This window comes from Aotus nancymaae, unplaced genomic scaffold, assembly GCF_030222135.1.
Source record: "Aotus nancymaae isolate 86718 unplaced genomic scaffold, 86718_ANA_hifiasm-v0.15.2.pri h1tg000002l, whole genome shotgun sequence".
Taxonomy (NCBI): Eukaryota; Metazoa; Chordata; class Mammalia; order Primates; family Aotidae; genus Aotus; species Aotus nancymaae.
In genome coordinates, this window is record NW_026988413.1 from 34464625 (window position 1) to 34482376 (window position 17752).

General features: G+C 35.6%; 1 protein-coding gene across 2 annotated transcripts in view; it reads left to right on the forward strand.

The window, feature by feature from the left end:
- AASS (aminoadipate-semialdehyde synthase) overlaps positions 1–17752 on the forward strand; it is a 65772-nt gene that overhangs the window by 35380 nt on the left and 12640 nt on the right. For both annotated transcript variants that reach the window (XM_064373956.1, XM_064373959.1), the window contains 7 exons: positions 4114–4173; positions 4353–4420; positions 7596–7717; positions 7888–8014; positions 11790–11900; positions 11997–12105; positions 12967–13107. In XM_064373956.1, the coding sequence (XP_064230026.1) occupies positions 4114–4173; positions 4353–4420; positions 7596–7717; positions 7888–8014; positions 11790–11900; positions 11997–12105; positions 12967–13107 (738 nt within the window). The remainder of the gene's footprint in view (positions 1–4113; positions 4174–4352; positions 4421–7595; positions 7718–7887; positions 8015–11789; positions 11901–11996; positions 12106–12966; positions 13108–17752) is intronic.

A 17752-nucleotide genomic window follows, 5' to 3' on the forward strand; every position in this document is an offset into this window, starting at 1 on the left:
ATTTACAGTTGCTTTGTCTTCTTAATGACTTGAGCTCTTTAATAATGACTTCTTTGTCTCTTGTGAGAGTTTTTGAGTTTAAGTCTTTTCTATCTGGAATAAGTATTGCCCCTGGCCTCTGTTAGCTATTATTTGATTTGCATGAAATATCTTCGTTCATCCCTTCTGAGGGATGAAAGCCTATGTGCATCCTTAAAGTAAAAGTGTGTCTCTTGTGGGCAGCGCATAGTTAGAGCTTATTTGTTTTCCTCCTTGCAACTTTTGTTTTAGGTTCAGTGGCTACGTATGCAGTTTTGTTATATGGGCAAATTGCATGTCACTGGGATTTGGAGTAAAAACGAATTCATCACTCAAGTAGTGAGCATATTACCCAATAGGTAGTTTTTCAATCCTCATCCTCCTCCAGCCTCCACCCTCAAATACACGCTGGTTTCTATTGTTCCCTTCTTTGTGTCCATGTGAACTCAGTGTTTAGCTCCCACTTATAATTGAGAACATATGGTATTTGGTTTTCTGTTTCTAAATTAATTTGCTTAGGATAATGGCCTTCAGCTGCATCCACATTGCTGCAAAGGACATGATTTCATTGCTTTGTTTGTTTGCTTTGTTGTTTTGTGACAGAGTCTTGCTCTGTCACCCAGGCTGGAGTGTAGTGGCACCATCTCGGCTCACAAACCTCTGCCTCCTGGGTTCAAGCAATTCTCTTGTCTCAGTTTCCCAAGTAGCTGTGATTATAGGTGCCTGCCACCATGCCTGGCTTATTTTTATATTTTTAGTAGAGACAGGGTTTCACCATGTTGGCCAGGCAGGTCTTGAACTCCTAACTTCAGGTGATCTGACCACCTTGGCCTCTCAAACTGCTGGAATTACAGCTGTATATAATTTTTTTTATTATATATATATAATATATATATGTATTATATATACAACTGTATATAATTCAGCTGGAATTACAGCTGAATTATAGCCACTGTGCCTGGTCTATTTCATTCTTTATTATGGCTACATAGTATTCCCTAGTATATATGTACCACATTTTCTTTATCCAATCTACCCCTGATGGGTCTCTAGATTAGTTCCATATCTTTTCATTGTGAATAGTAGAGCTTTGTTTTTTTAACCCATTCAGCCACTCTGTGTTTTAATTGGACAATTTAATCTTTTTTTTTTAAATTTATTTATTTTACTTTAGGTGTATACTATATCTGACATTTCTCCCCATGTTATCCCTCCCCACCCTCCCCTCCCTCCCTACCCTCTGCTCTCTCTCCCCTACACCCCCCAACTGCCCCCAGTGTGTGATGCTCCTCTCCCTGAGTCCACTTGTTCTCATTGTTCAACACCCACCTATGAGTGAGAACATATGGTGTTTGGCTTTCTGTTCTTGTGTCAGTTTGCTGAGAATGATGGTTTCCAGATTCATCCAAGTCCCTACAAAGTATATGAACTCATTGTTTTTTATGGCTGCATAGTATTCCATGGTGTATTTGTACCACATTTTCTTTGTCCAGTCTATCATTGATGGGCATTTGGGTTGGTTCCAGGTCTTTGCTATTGTACACTTGGCTGCAGTGAACATACGTGTTCATGTGTCTTTATAGTAGAACGATTTATAGTTCTTTGAGTATATACTCAGTAATGGGATTGCTGGGTCAAGTGGTATTTCTATTTCTAGATCCTTAGTAATTATTGATATGTTAAGGACTTACTACTGCCATTTTGTTAATTGTTTTCTGATTGTTTTGTAGCTTATTTGTTTTTTCTTCCTCTCCTGTTTATCATTGTGATTTAGTGATTTCCTTTAGTGCTAAATTTTTGTTCTTTTATCTTTATCATTGTATATCTGCTTCAGTATTTTGCTTTATGGTTACCACAAGGCTTACATAAAACATCTTATAGTTATAATAGACTACTTTATACTAATAACAACTTAAACTCAGTTGCATACAAAAACTCTAGACATCTACCTTCCTGCCAGCGTGTGTGTATATATGCATATAGTATATATATAATTTTATATTCATATGTACATATATATATATCTTTTTTACCTTTCTGAATTGGGTGTAACCAGTTAGTATTTTTTAATGTCACAATTTACATCTTTTTAGATTACTTATTTCTTAATACTTTATTGTAGCGATCATTATTTTTGACTGTTTTCTATTTTAACCTTCATCCTAGGGTTATATATACATATAATTTGCAGAGTGCCATGGCAATGTTGTGGTATTCTGGATTTCATTATATATCTACCTTTACCAGTTAATTTTGTACTTTTATATGTTTTCATATTAGTAATGTTCTTTTTTTCTACTTGAAAAACTTCCTTAAACATTTTTATAGAGCAACTCTAGTAGTGAGTAATTCCCTAAACTTTTTCTTTTCTGGGAAAGACTTTATTTTTTCTTTTCTTCTGAAGGAGAGCTTTGCCATGTATAACATTTTTGGCTGACAGTTTTCTGTGCATCAGCACTTTAAAGAGATCATTACATTCTCTCCTGGCCTGCAGGATTTCTACTGAGAAATCTGCTGATAGTCTAATGGAGATGCCCTTACATGTAACATGATATTCTTATCTTGCTGCTTTTAGTATACATTTGTCTTTCATTTTTGACAGCTGATTATAATGTGCCTTAGAGGGGACCTCTTTGGGTTGACTCTGTTTGAAAATTGTTGAGCTTCTTGTATCTGGATGTTCATGTCTTCCAAGACTTGAAACATGTTATTTTTCATTTATCAAAAATTTATATTCATTAATTTTAAAGGTTTTCTATTTTTTTTAAAAATCTATATTGTCCTTTTATTTTTTGAACATATTAATCACAATTAAGACTCATTTTTGTGAATTCCAATACACTTCTTGGTTATATTTATGTTCCCTGTTGTTTTCCTTGGTTTTTATGGTTTTCAGTAAATTCTTATTTTTCAATATATTTATTTATTTTTGGTTGAATACTAGACATTGCATGTTCAAAATTTTAGAGACGATTAGAGGATGTTATGTGATTTTCCTCCAGATAATATATTCTTTGTTTTGGGTAGGGGAATAGACAAGGATAAAGGTTAGGAGAAATTCATCTAAATTCAGTTAGGATGAAGTAATTGAAATCTAGGTTTCATTTCTTTGGAGAACTGACCTTTTACAAATGACCATTTATTTTAGAACGTATTATGCTTTAGATACATGAAAACAATTTTCTGTTTATTTTAATACAGTAGATAAATTCTGTTACCAGCACCTTCTAGGTACATTTTTCTTGTTCTTAGTTGGCTGAGTGAGCTAGATCTTAACCTATAGTTAGGGAGGAAAGATTGTTTCATTGGCCGTTCCCTGTTCACCAGAAGCAGCAATGCTGATTTATATTCCCATTATTTCTTGATAGTGTATTCAAGAATTAGGTCCCTTGAGGGGGTTAACTTATATGCCCATTATTTTTTGGCAGTAGATTCAAGAGTTGGATTCCTTGGGAGAAAAGAGGATGACTGGAAGTTTGCTGATATGTTAATATGAGACATCTTACTTTTTGTGTTGTCTCTTTGACTCAATTTTGCAAGATAATGTGAAGAGAGTGTGAATGACTTTCAAGGTCTACTTGGTCAAGTCACTTTGGCTATTACTGTTGAAATGCTGATGTGCCTATACATATAGCTACTAATACTGATCTGAGGGAAACCCCTTACTGCAGAAGTGGTAGCCTTGCTGAGTGGAAAAACCTCATTCTTTACTCCTAATAGAACAGATTCAACTTGTGGAATGGGGTAGAGGCCCTTGAAGGGAGGACTGTAGCTCTAAGGCTTGTGAAGATATTTGACATGCTTAATAGGATACATTTAACTGGTTGGAAAGGATAAGCTTTTTTGTGTTCACAGCAAGCAAAGGTGATTATAATCCAATATTAGTTTTAAAATTGGAACTTGTGCTGAAACATCACGCTCCTGAGGGCAGAGTTGATTGCTTGTAGAAGACTTCTATTACCAATCTCGGTGATCCTTAGAAAACTATTTCTTAAATTCTTTTTTCCCCTGATTAATATTTTAATATGGATACAAGCACCAAGAGGCCTTCTTTGTGGTGCCATTTATCTCTTACAAATTTCATTTTCCTTTCAGATATTATCAGATGCGACACAGCCTCTTGAAAGTCAAAATTTTTCTCCTGTGGTGAGAGATGTAAGTTACGAGAATATCTTTTTCATAAATGTATTTTTTTCTACTACCATTTTTGCTCTCCTCTCTCTCTCTCTCCCTCTCTCCATCTTTGCCATTCTGTCTCTTCTCTATCAGTCATGAGACCATGTTTGTAGGACTAAAATGTAAATACTAAAATGTCTTGTGTCATATACATTTAGGCAGTGATTACATCCAACGGTACATTACCTGATAAATATAAATATATCCAGAAACTCCGGGAAAGCAGGTAAGTATTGATCACATCCTCTTGTTTTATACATTTATTCTTATCTGGGGATTGATGAGTATTTTTAATGCTTTAATGAGAGTTCTTAATATTAGGTTTGTGCAATATATAAATTTTGATAATGTTTGAAAATGTAGGAAATCCAAACTAAGTGGCTGGCTGAAACCACTGTGGCTGTTTCCCCCTAAACAGTAGTATAGCATAATTTTCTAATATCCTATGTAGATGGTGGGTAAGCAAGCAAAAATCCAAAAGGATTGTCCTTCAGGTAGCTTCTTGTTCTTTCTCCAGCTTTTTATGCATGGTCATGCCTCAGTTATTTTCTCAAAAGGAAAATAAGCACACTAACCTTTCCGTGTGCTTTCAGTTTGGATTTCAGTTGAGGGTTTGGACTCTCTTTTGTTTTTTGTTTGTTTTTTTTGTTTTGTTTTTGTTTGTTTGTTTGTTTTTTGAGACGGTGTTTCGCTCTTGTTACCCAGGCTGGAGTGCAATGGCGCGATCTCGGCTCACCGCAACCTCCGCCTCCTGGGTTCAGGCAATTCTCCTGCCTCAGCCTCCTGAGTATCTGGGATTACAGGCATGCGCCACCATGCCCAGCTAATTTTTGTATTTTTAGTAGAGACGGGGTTTCGCCATGTTGACCAGGATGGTCTCGATCTCTTGACCTCGTGATCCACCCGCCTCGGCCTCCCAAAGTGCTGGGATTACAGGCGTGAGCCACCGCGCCCGGCCTCTCTTTTGTTTAATATAATATTTAGGAAAGTGAATTCGTGGTTACAAATTAAGAGAGTAGTGAATAAACGATGAAAATAAGAGGTAGTTTTCTCCAGGGATTCTTATTGGGGGAAGATGCCAAAAAGTAATGTAGCAAATCTACTCAAGAGAATAGTTACCTTAGAAAGGTCTTTAGCTAAGGCCCTTGTTTCCTTAATTGATTTTACTATTTAAAGTTTGAAAACATTGATTTTATTTTTTTGGAATGTTCAAGTCTCCTCCAGCTGATTGTCCTTGATCTATGTTTATATCTACTCTGCTGGTCTATTCACATTAAGAAAAGGAACCCATTGAAGTCTCAGGAGAAATCAGAGTTGGGGAAACAAAGCAACACAACACAACTGTCTTACCGTCTTTTTCAGTGGTTCTACCTACAAGCAGTAAAGAGAGATCTGCCCAGATCAAGCGTACTATACTTAGGACTTTTCCATATGTGCTGGTGTGATTACAGTTACTTTTACTTTATTTTTTAAAAGTTTTTAATTTTTTCCGAGATAGAGTTTCACTCTTGTTGCCCAGGCTGAAGTGCAATGGCGTGGTCTTGGCTCACTGCAACTTCCAACTCTTGGGTTCAAGTGATTCTCCCACGTCAGCCTCCGAAGTAGCTGGGATTACAGGTGCCCACCACCACACTCAGCTAATTTTTATATTTTTAGTAGAGACGGGGTTTCACCATATTGGCCAGGCTGGTTGCAAACTCCTGACCGCAGGTGATCCACCCGCCGTGGCCTCCCAAAGTGCTGGGATTACAGGCGTGAGCCACCACACTCAATCGATTATAGTTACTTTTAAATGTGTCAGTGAAATATTCTGGCATAAGACACTAAGTATTTAATTTTTTTTTTTTTTTTTTTTTAAAGAGAAGCTAGCTCTATAACCCTATAGGAGAGTTTCTTATGGGTAAAACTTCATATCTGTTTATTTTTCATAGCTCTGTTTTGATTCTCATTATCCGATGATCTTTTATACTACTGATACTAATGACATGTCCAACGTGACTGGTCGTGATGGTATCTTCTCTCTTATGTGTCATATTTCATGTAGCAGCAGGTTTACTTGGCTCCAGTTGCTAGGACTTGCTGCCCTCTTTCCCTGACGGAATCTTGTGCCAATATACTGATAGCAAAGGTTGCATTTTGAAAGGAAATTTACTGTGTATTGAACCCTGCCTTATTCTTCTGTTCTTTTCATTACTTAGCATAGTGATTATTAACCTGGAGTCTGGGGTCTGGGGATACTGATGGGCTGGACAGTATTAGAATCTAGAAGTGAGTTTCTGTTTTGAGTGTTTGGTATTTGGACATCAAAATAACATTTTAATTATACAAACGATAGAAAATATTATTAGACAGAATATATAATAACCAAACAATAGTGGCTCTCTTTGGGAAGTGAAATGGGATGACGGTACTAGTTAAAGGAGACCTCTTCACATCAGTAGTATATGTGTTGGGGGTATAGAGGGACAGGATCTTTTATACTTATTTTTTTTTTAATTTATTTAAAATTAATGAAAATGTTTGTGGGTTAACATTCAAGAGACATTAAAAGAGCCTAAAGAGTCTAAATAACAGAGCGTCCTTCTGTCCTGGGCACCAGACCGTTTCCATGGTTTCGTGTTGATATCAGAGAATTTGATTCAAAAAATATTTAATGAGTAAATTCCATATTTAAGACAAAATGTGCTGAACATTAATGGGTTTGTAAAAATGGGTAAGTCTTAGATTCTGCCTTTGAGGTCATAGTTTGTGGGAAAGAAAGTCATCTGTCCGGAAGGTATTAATATAAATCCAGCAGAATAAACTGTTCAAGAATTAAAATAATACCTAACACTAGTCTTTGGTTTCTATATTTAACCCATGACATTTGTGATTCAAAGTCATGGTTTTGACTATTTTCAAGTGATCCTAAAGATATATGACAAAACAATGATGAATAATAATAATCTCTTCCTCAAAGTGTTGTCTTCTGGGATTGTTGTGAGGAATAAATAAAGTTTCTCAGGTAAAGCCCCCAGCATGATTTTGAATCACATCTTCTGGAAGGATAAAATGTGAGACCAAGTTACTCAATCATAAGTAAGCCAAGAAAAGGTCCAGCATCTGTACATCACTAGTAATACTGGGAATTCATGAAATACATGTATACATCTCTAGGTATACATCTCAGAGATGTCAGGTCTATTGCTCTTCATTGTACAAAATGTAAAATAATTAAAGAAATAGGTTGGTATAGGGGACTCATTCATATTGAGATTCTTATTTTAAGTAATGTGGAGAGAAATTGTTGCTTCATTATCTAGGTTTTAGTATGGTTTGAGGACAGCAAGATTCTGTTATTTAAAAACAATACAATTTTAATTAGTCCCTTCTCCTCTTTTTATTTTATTTTATTTTAATAGGGAACGTGCTCAGTCACTTTCAATGGGTACCAAGAAAAAGGTTTTGGTTCTTGGATCTGGCTATGTATCTGAGCCCGTACTAGAATATTTATCAAGAGATGACAATATAGAAATAACAGTAGGTAAATATGCCCTAGTTTTTGAAGAAGAAAAAAATATGTTTTATAACATGTTGATTTCTAAATTTTAGAAGACTACTTAGTTTCTAAAATTTGAAAGTTTATTTTTGGAGATGTTAAAATACATTTTACTCTGACATATCTAAAAATGTGACTTTTAATTCTTGAAATAGGCTCTGACATGAGGAATCAAATTGAACAGTTAAGGAAGAAATATAATATCAATCCTGTTAGCATGGACATTTGTAAACAAGAAGAGAAGCTGGGCTTCTTGGTGGCAAAACAGGATCTTGTTATCAGGTCTGTATCTGGCAAGAAATGAGTTTCATTTTTTTGTTGTTATTTCTTTTCTCTTATTTTTCTCTTTCTTTTTCTTTTCTCCTCTCTTCATACTCTTTGTAAGTAAACTTTTTCATTGAAGTATGGATCCACAAGGTGCACAAATCATAAGTATATAGCTCAATGAACTTTCACAAAGTGAATACACTCTGTGACGATCATTCGTATCAAGAAGCAGAATATTAATAATTCCCCAGACGCCCTCCTGGTGCCTCTTTCTATTCACTGAACCCATCCTCTAAGGGTAAACACTATCCTGGCTTCTGATACATAGTTTTGCCTGCTTTCAAACTTCATATAATTGGAATCATTCAATATGTCCTCATTCGTGGCTGCCTTCTTCCATTCAATGTTGTGATTATGAGAGTCATTCATGCTATTGTCTGAAATGATAGTTTATTCATTCTCATTGCAGTGTAGTATTTCATTATGTGAATATACCATTATTATTTATTTGACTACTATGGATATTTAGGTCGTTTCTGGATTTTGGCTATTATAAGTCACACTGCTATACACATTTCAGTATTTGACTTTTGGTGACCATTTCACCAAAACAGTAATTACACATTTCTGTTGGATATATACTTAGAAGTGGGTTTGCAGGTCATAATGTATTCATGTTTCATATACTTTAGTGTCTGTTTTATCCTTTGAACTTATAAAACTAAAATGAAAAAGTAGATTATTTAGCCTTACGACTATTTTAAGTCTCATCATAGCAACAAATCTTGAAATAGAGTATAACTAACAAAAATGCAGATCTAACATCTAGACACAGAGTTACATGAGATTTACTGTGTAACTACATTTGGTTTTGACATGAGTACATATGAACACAAAGAAAGGAACAACAGACATCAGGGCCTGCCTGAGGGTAAAATGTGGGAGGAGGGTGAGGATCAAAAAACTACCTGTCGGGTACTATGCTTATTACCTAGATAATGAAATAATCTGTGCGCCATACCCCCATGACATACAGTTTACCTATATAACACACCTGCATATGTACCCCTGAACCTTAAAGTAGTTAATAAATAAATAAACACATTTGGTTTTGAGATGTCAGTGATGAGAATAGTCATTAATTCTTAGAATATAATTTCTCCAGATGAGAGGAAGAAAGTTATCTGTTTTCTCATAATGATTACCTAGTCATTTTCATAGATCAGATTCAAATTGTATCTTTGGAGGAAGTTCTGTGATATTCTGCTTTGAAGAAAAAAAAGCAACGTTGGAAAACATATAACGAAAGGCAATTCTGTAGGCTGGCGTTTTTACATTGTCTCTTGATATCTTTAAACATAGGCTCACTTCATGCACTTAAAATGTTACTCAATTTATAAAAATTTTATGGGCATTAATTTTTATTTAGAAAAAAATTGATTAATGACCAACTGACCTTCTCTGATATCGCTATGAAAAGAAATCCTGATTCAAAATAGAATGATCTAGCCTTCTGAGTAGAACAGTAATTTATTTTACCTAAACACATAGGTACTTAAATATATCACTTTTTTATTTTTTTAAAAAAGTAAATAACATGATATAATGCATTTGAAACAAAATCTGAAATAAAACGTGACAATGTAATGGACAAATACATCAATCTATTTATATGTGCAAATTTTAAAATTTAGCAAGCAAGTGGACTTCGATAAGATTTGGCATTAGCAAAATCTGTTTTATATTTAATGTTTTCTCATTTAGTGCATTTTCTATGCCGAATAATAGTAATGCCATTAAACAGTGTTATCCTATAGTGTTCCTTAAATATACATATATATTTTTGAGACAGAGTTTCATTTTGTCACCCAGACTGGAGTGCAGTAGCACAGTCTTGGCTCACTGCAACCTCCACCTCCCAGGTTCACGTGATCCTCCCACCTCAACCACCCGGGTAGCTGGAACTACAGGCACATAACACCATGCCTGGCTAAATTTAATATTTTTAGTATAGACGAGGTGTCACCATGTTGTCCAGGCTTGTCTCAAACTCCTGGACTCAAGCAGTCCACCTTTCTCAGCCTCTCAAAGTGCCATATTATAGGCATGAGCCACCATAACTGTCCAATTGTTTTATATTTTAAGTGGGGGAAAGAATGTTTTGATATAAACACAATGATAGGGACTACAAAAAATGAGTAAAGAATATGTTTTACAAAAATTTTATAGTAATATGTAAAATTCTCATAGTTTTAATTTTTCGAATTTAATAGAAAGTAGTAATTGATTTCAATGTTTCTTTGAAAATTCCCCATGTATTTTGTGTATATTTTTCACAAGTGACATTTTTGACCTTTTGGAGTAATTGGGTTGGAGTCAACTTAAATAACTTAAGAGTATGTCCCATTGAGTGCTTACTATATCACATTCAAGATGAATTATGAGCTCTAATCCCCTCGTCTAAAAAGGTACCATCAAGTAAAGACCTACCATTATATTTCTTTCCCTATTATTAGGCCAAAGTTTTAAAATATTATTAGATCTTAGTAAAATTTTGATTGAGCAAGTTTAATATGGAGAATATGTTTTAAAAATTTCTGCTTAACATTTAAGATGATGACATTGCAGATTTTCTATTAATATTTGATGCAAATGGTTTTGCAAAGTATTTTGCTCAATGGTTTCTAAAAGTCTACCAAATTTGTTAGCAGTAATTCTTTTTGGATTAAAACGCCAAAAACACAGAGACCTGGAGCTCTTGATACTGACAATAGCAATACTTGATTCTATTGACCTGAGGAGGAATAAATGCCTGAAAAGTGGTTTTATTGTTTATTTTGTTTTTAATAATCTAGAGAAAATATGAAGTATGTAGAATGAATTTGACAAGTACAATGATACTGTGTGATATTGTTTATATTGGTTTTTATTTTTTTTTGTTGGTATTGTAGACAGCCTTACCAAATAGGCAATAAGAAACAACTTAAATATTGTCATGTAATTGACAGGGTATTTTGTTGTTCCTAGAATAGAATATGGATATACTCACTTGTATAACACTCATATTTATGAAAATTTAATTTCTTATGATTATGCAGTCCCAGCACCAAATTATAATACCAAAGCCTAATTTGTCGAAAAGCCAATCAAAGTTTAGCTTTGAGTACAGCATCATCTGTTGTTCACCATGTGGATTTTTAGCCATTTTGATAGCCTTTACATTGACACCTGATCCACTCTAGTCTCTGGAGTAGCTGGGACTACAGGCATGTGCCAATATGCTGGACTAATTTTTGTATTTTTTGGAGAGATAAGGTTTCATCACGTTGCCCAGGCTGGTCTTGACTCCTGGGCCCAACCAGTCCACCTGCCTTTGGCCTCCCAAAGTGCTGGAATTACAGGCATGAGTCACAGCACCCATTGTCAATCCACTATTAATGGGCATGTCAGTTGATTCCATGTCTTTGTTACTGTGAATAGTGCTGCGATGAACATGTAAGTGCATATGTCTTTTTGGTAGAATGATTTACTTTCCTCTGGATAGATACCAGTAATGCAATTGCTAGGTCAAATGATAGTTCAACTCTTAGCTCTTTGAGAAATCTCTGAACTGCCCTCCATAGCAACTGAACTAATTTACATTCCCACCAACAGTGTATAAGTGTTCCCTTTTCTGAAAGAATAATTTAATCAGGACAGTACCTTAAGATGCAGCTTTAATACAATTCAAGTACATTGGAAGGTAGGGTTGAAAAAGGAAGTATCTGATTAGTTTCTTCCTGTTTTTAAGCTTGTTGCCGTATGTATTGCACCCTCTTGTGGCCAAGGCTTGCATCACAAACAAAGTTAACATGGTCACTGCAAGCTACATCACACCAGCACTAAAAGAATTGGAAAAAAGGTAAGTTTTAATCATTTTAAACAAACTGAGTGGATCCATGGCATTGTTTTTATTTTATATCCAAGTTTTTCTTTTTCCTCTTTCCACCTGCTGCAGTGTGGAAGATGCTGGCATCACAGTCATTGGTGAATTGGGATTGGACCCTGGTCTGGATCACATGTTAGCAATGGAAACGATAGATAAAGCCAAGGAAGTGGGAGCCACGGTGAGCCCAATTTATACCCAAAGGGAAACATTAAAATGCCTAACTTCTTGTGTACAGAAATAATCTTTCTTTAACTTTGATTAAAGATGATGCTATATTATAACTCATTCTTTGAATAGAAATTTTAAATAAAATCTTATAACTGCCGAAATATCCATATAGGAAAACAATGTCAAAGTCTTAGGTAGCAGCCAATTTCTGGAGAAACAGATGCTACTATAAAATTTTGACTTAATACAAATTTCAGACTACCTCGAAGATTCTGTAATAAGGTTTGACTTTTAAAAGTGAGAAGAATCTTCAGGTATTAGCAGTCTGTTGATATGAAGTATCTTTTACACATAACAAGGTACTATTGGGTGTAAATAGCATGATTCAGATTAAGTGTTTTGGGTTTTTTGAATGCGTGTGTATATATATGTGTATATTCAAACCACATTTGCATATATTATTTATGCAAATATATAAATTTCATTTTTGTGTATTCAAATTATCTGAATATTATAAACATGCAAATATATAATTAAAATTTTATATATGCAAATATATAATCTGAATAGAAAAATTAGTAGGAACTGACCAAACAGAATTGAACTAATAGTTGAATTTTTAACTGAACAAAATGTTATTATTTTTAGAGGATTTTTTTTAAAAAAAGCATATATATATATATATAAAATCAACTGTTATTTAATCAAATGGTCTATGGCCTTAAGGATGTATTTTTGAAAGCCTTAGTAATTTTAAGAATGAAAAACTGTAGCAAGTTTACTCCATTCATATTATTGTCTTCAATTAATTACTTAGATATTCTCTAACTTGTTGTGAATCTTCCCAATTTGTGGATGCTTTAATTTACAGATTGAATCATATATTTCCTACTGTGGTGGACTTCCTGCCCCTGAACATTCAAACAATCCATTGAGATATAAATTTAGCTGGAGTCCAGTGGGTGTTTTGATGAACATAATGCAGCCTGCCACCTATCTGCTCAATGGAAAGGTGAGGAATCTCATCCAGGCATAGTGATATCAACCTGCAATAACCACCTGAGACAGTCTAAATACTCCCTGATTCCAAACCCTTTAATAATGGCGATGCTGACTGTCTCTGTTCTCTCCTCTTGTGGTATTTCCCAGTGCATTTTTTTTGTTCTGTTTAGCACAGTCTCCTTGCTGTTCCCACAAAGCCTGTGCTTATTCTTCCCCAGGCCTTCTTGCAAGTTGTTTCTGATACTCAAAAATTCACTTCTCTATATATGTAAACACTGGTTATCTCTTGATTTATTTCAGCATGACAAACATTTTCTGAGTGCCTACTATGTGCTGGACTTTGGGCAAGTTTCTCAAGACAGTCACAGAGAATGAAGTCCGTGACCTCAGAAAACTCACAGCTAGATTGGAGATGGGGTTTACCTCTTGAAATGGAGGGTTTGGTGTGTTGGAGAAAGAAACTACAGTTTCTTCCCCAGCTGCCATGTAATAGAACATAAGAACTCTCTGAGTTTAGTATTACTTTCATACTTTTACAATAAGAAAGCTGTGGCTCAGAGAGCGTGCATGTCCAAGGTTATTTGGCTGAGATTCAAACCCAGGTCTAACTTTGAAGGCTTTTTTTCTGCTTTGCCAGATTGCTTAATGGCTAGAAAGACAGACATGGGAATAAATGACTATAATCTAATGAGAAATTTTCCAAAGTATGTTAAAAGTGCTTCAGAGGTACAGATGGGAGGACAGTTATTTGGTCTTGGTGAAGTGGTTGGGGGAAGGAGGGTGGAGAGAAGGAAAACTAATGAAGAAAGAGGATGTGCTTGGCCTTGAAGGATAAGAAGGTACCAGCTAGGCAGGGATGTTAGCAGTCATGGTATGACAGGTTTATAAGGGGAAAAATCAGATTTAGGGAGTTAAGATAACAGCTATGCTTAAAAACATGGCAAGTGGCACGGCCAGTATCCAAATCACATCTATCTCAGTTAATAGTTTATGCTCATAGTTTGGAGAAAAATGTAACGAGACTCAGAGTGTGTCTTTGAATTGTGTGTTGTAGGCACCTCACTTACCTCGCCCCACGGGAGTGATGAGTAATATGATCAGATAGATGTGTTTTAAAAAGATTATTCTAGCATCAATATTACACACTGTCAATGTATCTATGAATCAAAATGTATTTCAGGAGTAGAAGAAAAGAATTTCTTAAGCAACAAGGTAAATGCCATTATTAGCCATCATCTTTTGTGCCTATGATACAGAGCATGACTCATACTTGGCCGTAACTTGGAATTACAAAAGGAATTTAAAAAGTGTGGATGCCTGGGCCTCATCCCCAAAAATTCTGATTTGCCTGGGTTTGGAGATTTTTTAAATCTTCGAAGTGATTCTAGTATGCAGCTGAATTTGAGAACAACTGATTTAATGATCAGAGAACTGTAGCTGCACTTAAAATAGTACTAAATAATTAGGAACTTTAGTTCGATGCTGGAATGATATATAACATATTTCAGGATAATAAACAGGATCAATGAGTTCTGGTCCAATTGCTGGCATTCACCATAACATAGCCAAAGACCAGGCAGTTGAAAAGATCCACAGGATGTCAGTTTCCTGATGTGTAATGTGAGCACTGATTTTCTACCAATTCTTCAATTCTATGAATCATGAAGGTTTGGAGCAGAATCTTAGTCTGATGTTTTGCCAACCACACATCCTTTTATGTGCTTCAGCCTGTCTCCTATTGCATTCCAACAGCTCCTTTTACCTTCTGCAATCTTAAGAGACTGGCCTATGTTTGGTATAATTAACATGTGAAGGCAGGATGAATTATTACTTCAGTTGAATAAAACACTTATTTTTAGGAGGCCTTATAAATGCTAAAGATGGTAGTAATGAAAGGGCCAGCAGAGTGCAACCCATGTATAAGAAAGAGCGAGAAACTTGATATCTGTGGGCCTGGCTTTGTACTCTAGCTCTGCCGTTGCTGGTTGTGAGCTGTGGGTTCCTCGTCTGAAGAGAAGGACAATCATGCTAGCTTCCAGGATTCTTACTCGGTGAGGTTATTTAGATTGCAATCTGCCTAAAGCAGATTGCCAGGCATGTAATCAATCTAGCAAATATAAGCTATATAAGGAAATTATGGTTGTGAGAGTTTAAGAAAAGCAAGAGGTTATTTTCAGGTAGCCGAAGTTGTATTTGTTGAATTTGAAGTTCTCCTCTTTCATCCTAAACTTATTTTGTGAAAAGGAGTGCTTTTTGCATCTCTCTGACGCTGTGGAGGATACCAAAAGAAAACATGACACTTTTCTTTTCTTCGCTAAAATGTTACTTTTTTCAAGGTCCCACTTGCCTTTCCTCTTGTGGATGAAGCTTTTCATGACCACTCCAGCCTCTGTTCACTATTATTTTGTCTGAACTGAATCAAAGTGTCAGACACTTTGTCTGTGTCTAAGAATTTTCTAGGTGCTGCATTATTCACTCTGTGATTCAAGTGTATCAGTCTGTTTCCTGAGCCAGATTGTTAAACAACTTAAAACCTCTCTTGTATTCTTGCCCTTCACTCCCTCTGCCATCGTCACCCTCCACCATGGAGCAGGTCTTAAATGATTCACAGAATCACAGTGGGGGAAAACAAGTCACTCTCTGGACTTTTACTGAAAATTAAAGCCTTAAACTTTTCCAGAAATTGGGCAGTGGCCTATGAATTAGGACATATCTCATTATCTTACATCTTTGCAGTAATTACTAGCAACTTGTTCTATTTCTAACTTCTAATCTGATTCCTAACAATTCTGATTTTCTTCCACGTATTCAGAGATGGTGATGTCATCTTCTCTTAGTTGAATTCCCCTTACAAGTGGTATACTTTCTCACACTGGTGGCATTTGGGAGTGACATGGCAGAGTTTTGCCATCACCTTCTGCAATGTTTCCCAGTCTAACCTGGCAAAACATATAGTCTAAGTGAGAAACATGCTTGCTCTGCAAACATGGTTTTAAGATAAGTTTTCTAGCCCTTTATCCATTGCCTGCCACCACCTTGACTGCAGCACCCAGCCCCTTGGAAATCAAGAGCTACCACTATCTTCCTTTGCCTGTACCCATTCTTCATGCATCTTTCAGGTGCATCCCAGGTGGCATAATCTGGAATGCTGGTCTTTGTCAATATCCCTTTCAAAATACTGATCCAGAAATAAGCATGATTAAGGGGACAGTTTAGTAGAAGAAACACAGACATTGCAGTCAAATAGAACTGGGTTCAAATTTGCCTTTGGGTGACTCAGCCTCAGTTTTCACCTCTGAAAAATGGGTTATTTCATGGATTAAATATAATGTGTATAAGGCAGTGGGCACGTAGTGGGCCCTGAAGAAATGATTGTATATTTCCTTATTCATTTAGTGATCAAGTTTACTGTGATTATTTGAATATATATGATATACTTATTCAAATATAGCAGTAATTCACTATAGTTGGGAGATGTATATTTGTGTTTGTCTCTGTGTGTTTGAAAGAGTTGGACCTAGAGAAGCTTGCAACAGCAGTGAATAATGAGCCTGAGCATTGTGAGAGCAGAAAGAAATGCATGTTCTCTGCAAAACAGACAAATATGTCTTTCTGCCTTCAATCACATTATTAATAAAATATTAAACAAGCAAGAATTTATTATTGAACTATATGATATACCACTACAAATACAACTATGAATTAATACCAAATGACAACGATTGCCCAGTAATTTTTGGGTCAGTTTGCTTAGCCAACTGCCAACCTCACTAAATGAATTATTGCCATTCAGCTTACATTTCTCCATCTTCAATGTAAGGTTTTCATGATAAATTTATGAACTAGCTGTTTTATTTCTGATTGATAAGTTAGAATATTGTGGTCTTTATTGAATTTTTCTTTAAGAAATTTTCCTGACCTTCAAACAAGCAAACAAACCTTAAGAATTGTCATAGATTATAGAAATGAGATGGGTGTGAAGATCCTAAAGGTCAACATTTGCTTTTTTGTTTTTTAAGAGATGGTATCTCGCTGTGTTGCTCAGGCTATTCTCTAACTCGTGGGCTCAAGCCATCCTCCTGCCTCAGCCTCCCAAGCCAAGTAGCTGGGATTACAGGTGTGCATCACCATGCCCGACATTTGCTTTCTTAGATTTTTTCAAAAATTTAGAATTCTATTAAATAAATTGGTTTTAAAGAAGTAGAACAAAAACTATCCCTTTGGAAATGTTTACTCTGCAGTCTAGAAGGGTTCACAAGAAAATTAAATAAAAGGCATTCCTCACATCCTTCATTTAGATTTTCACTCTAAAAATTTTAAATTTGGAGACAGTGCTTGGCACTCTCCAAGTAAGGCATGAGAATCATTAAGTTTAGCCAAAGACCTCTTCAGGAAATCCTGTGAATCCACCTTAAAGTATATTGGCTGCTCCCTGGTACAGTGTTATTTTGTTCAGCTTTAGAGAAATCGGCCAGGCATCATGCTACCTGACTTCAAACTCTACTACAAGACTACAGAGAAATTGATCAGAAATTGTTTCCAGTGTACAATAAAGATAAAATTCAGTTCCACCAGCAGCACCAACCAGAATTCTCAGACCTTATTTTATCACTGCAGAATGCTTTCCATGATCTCAACGATAATAATAAGCCTCA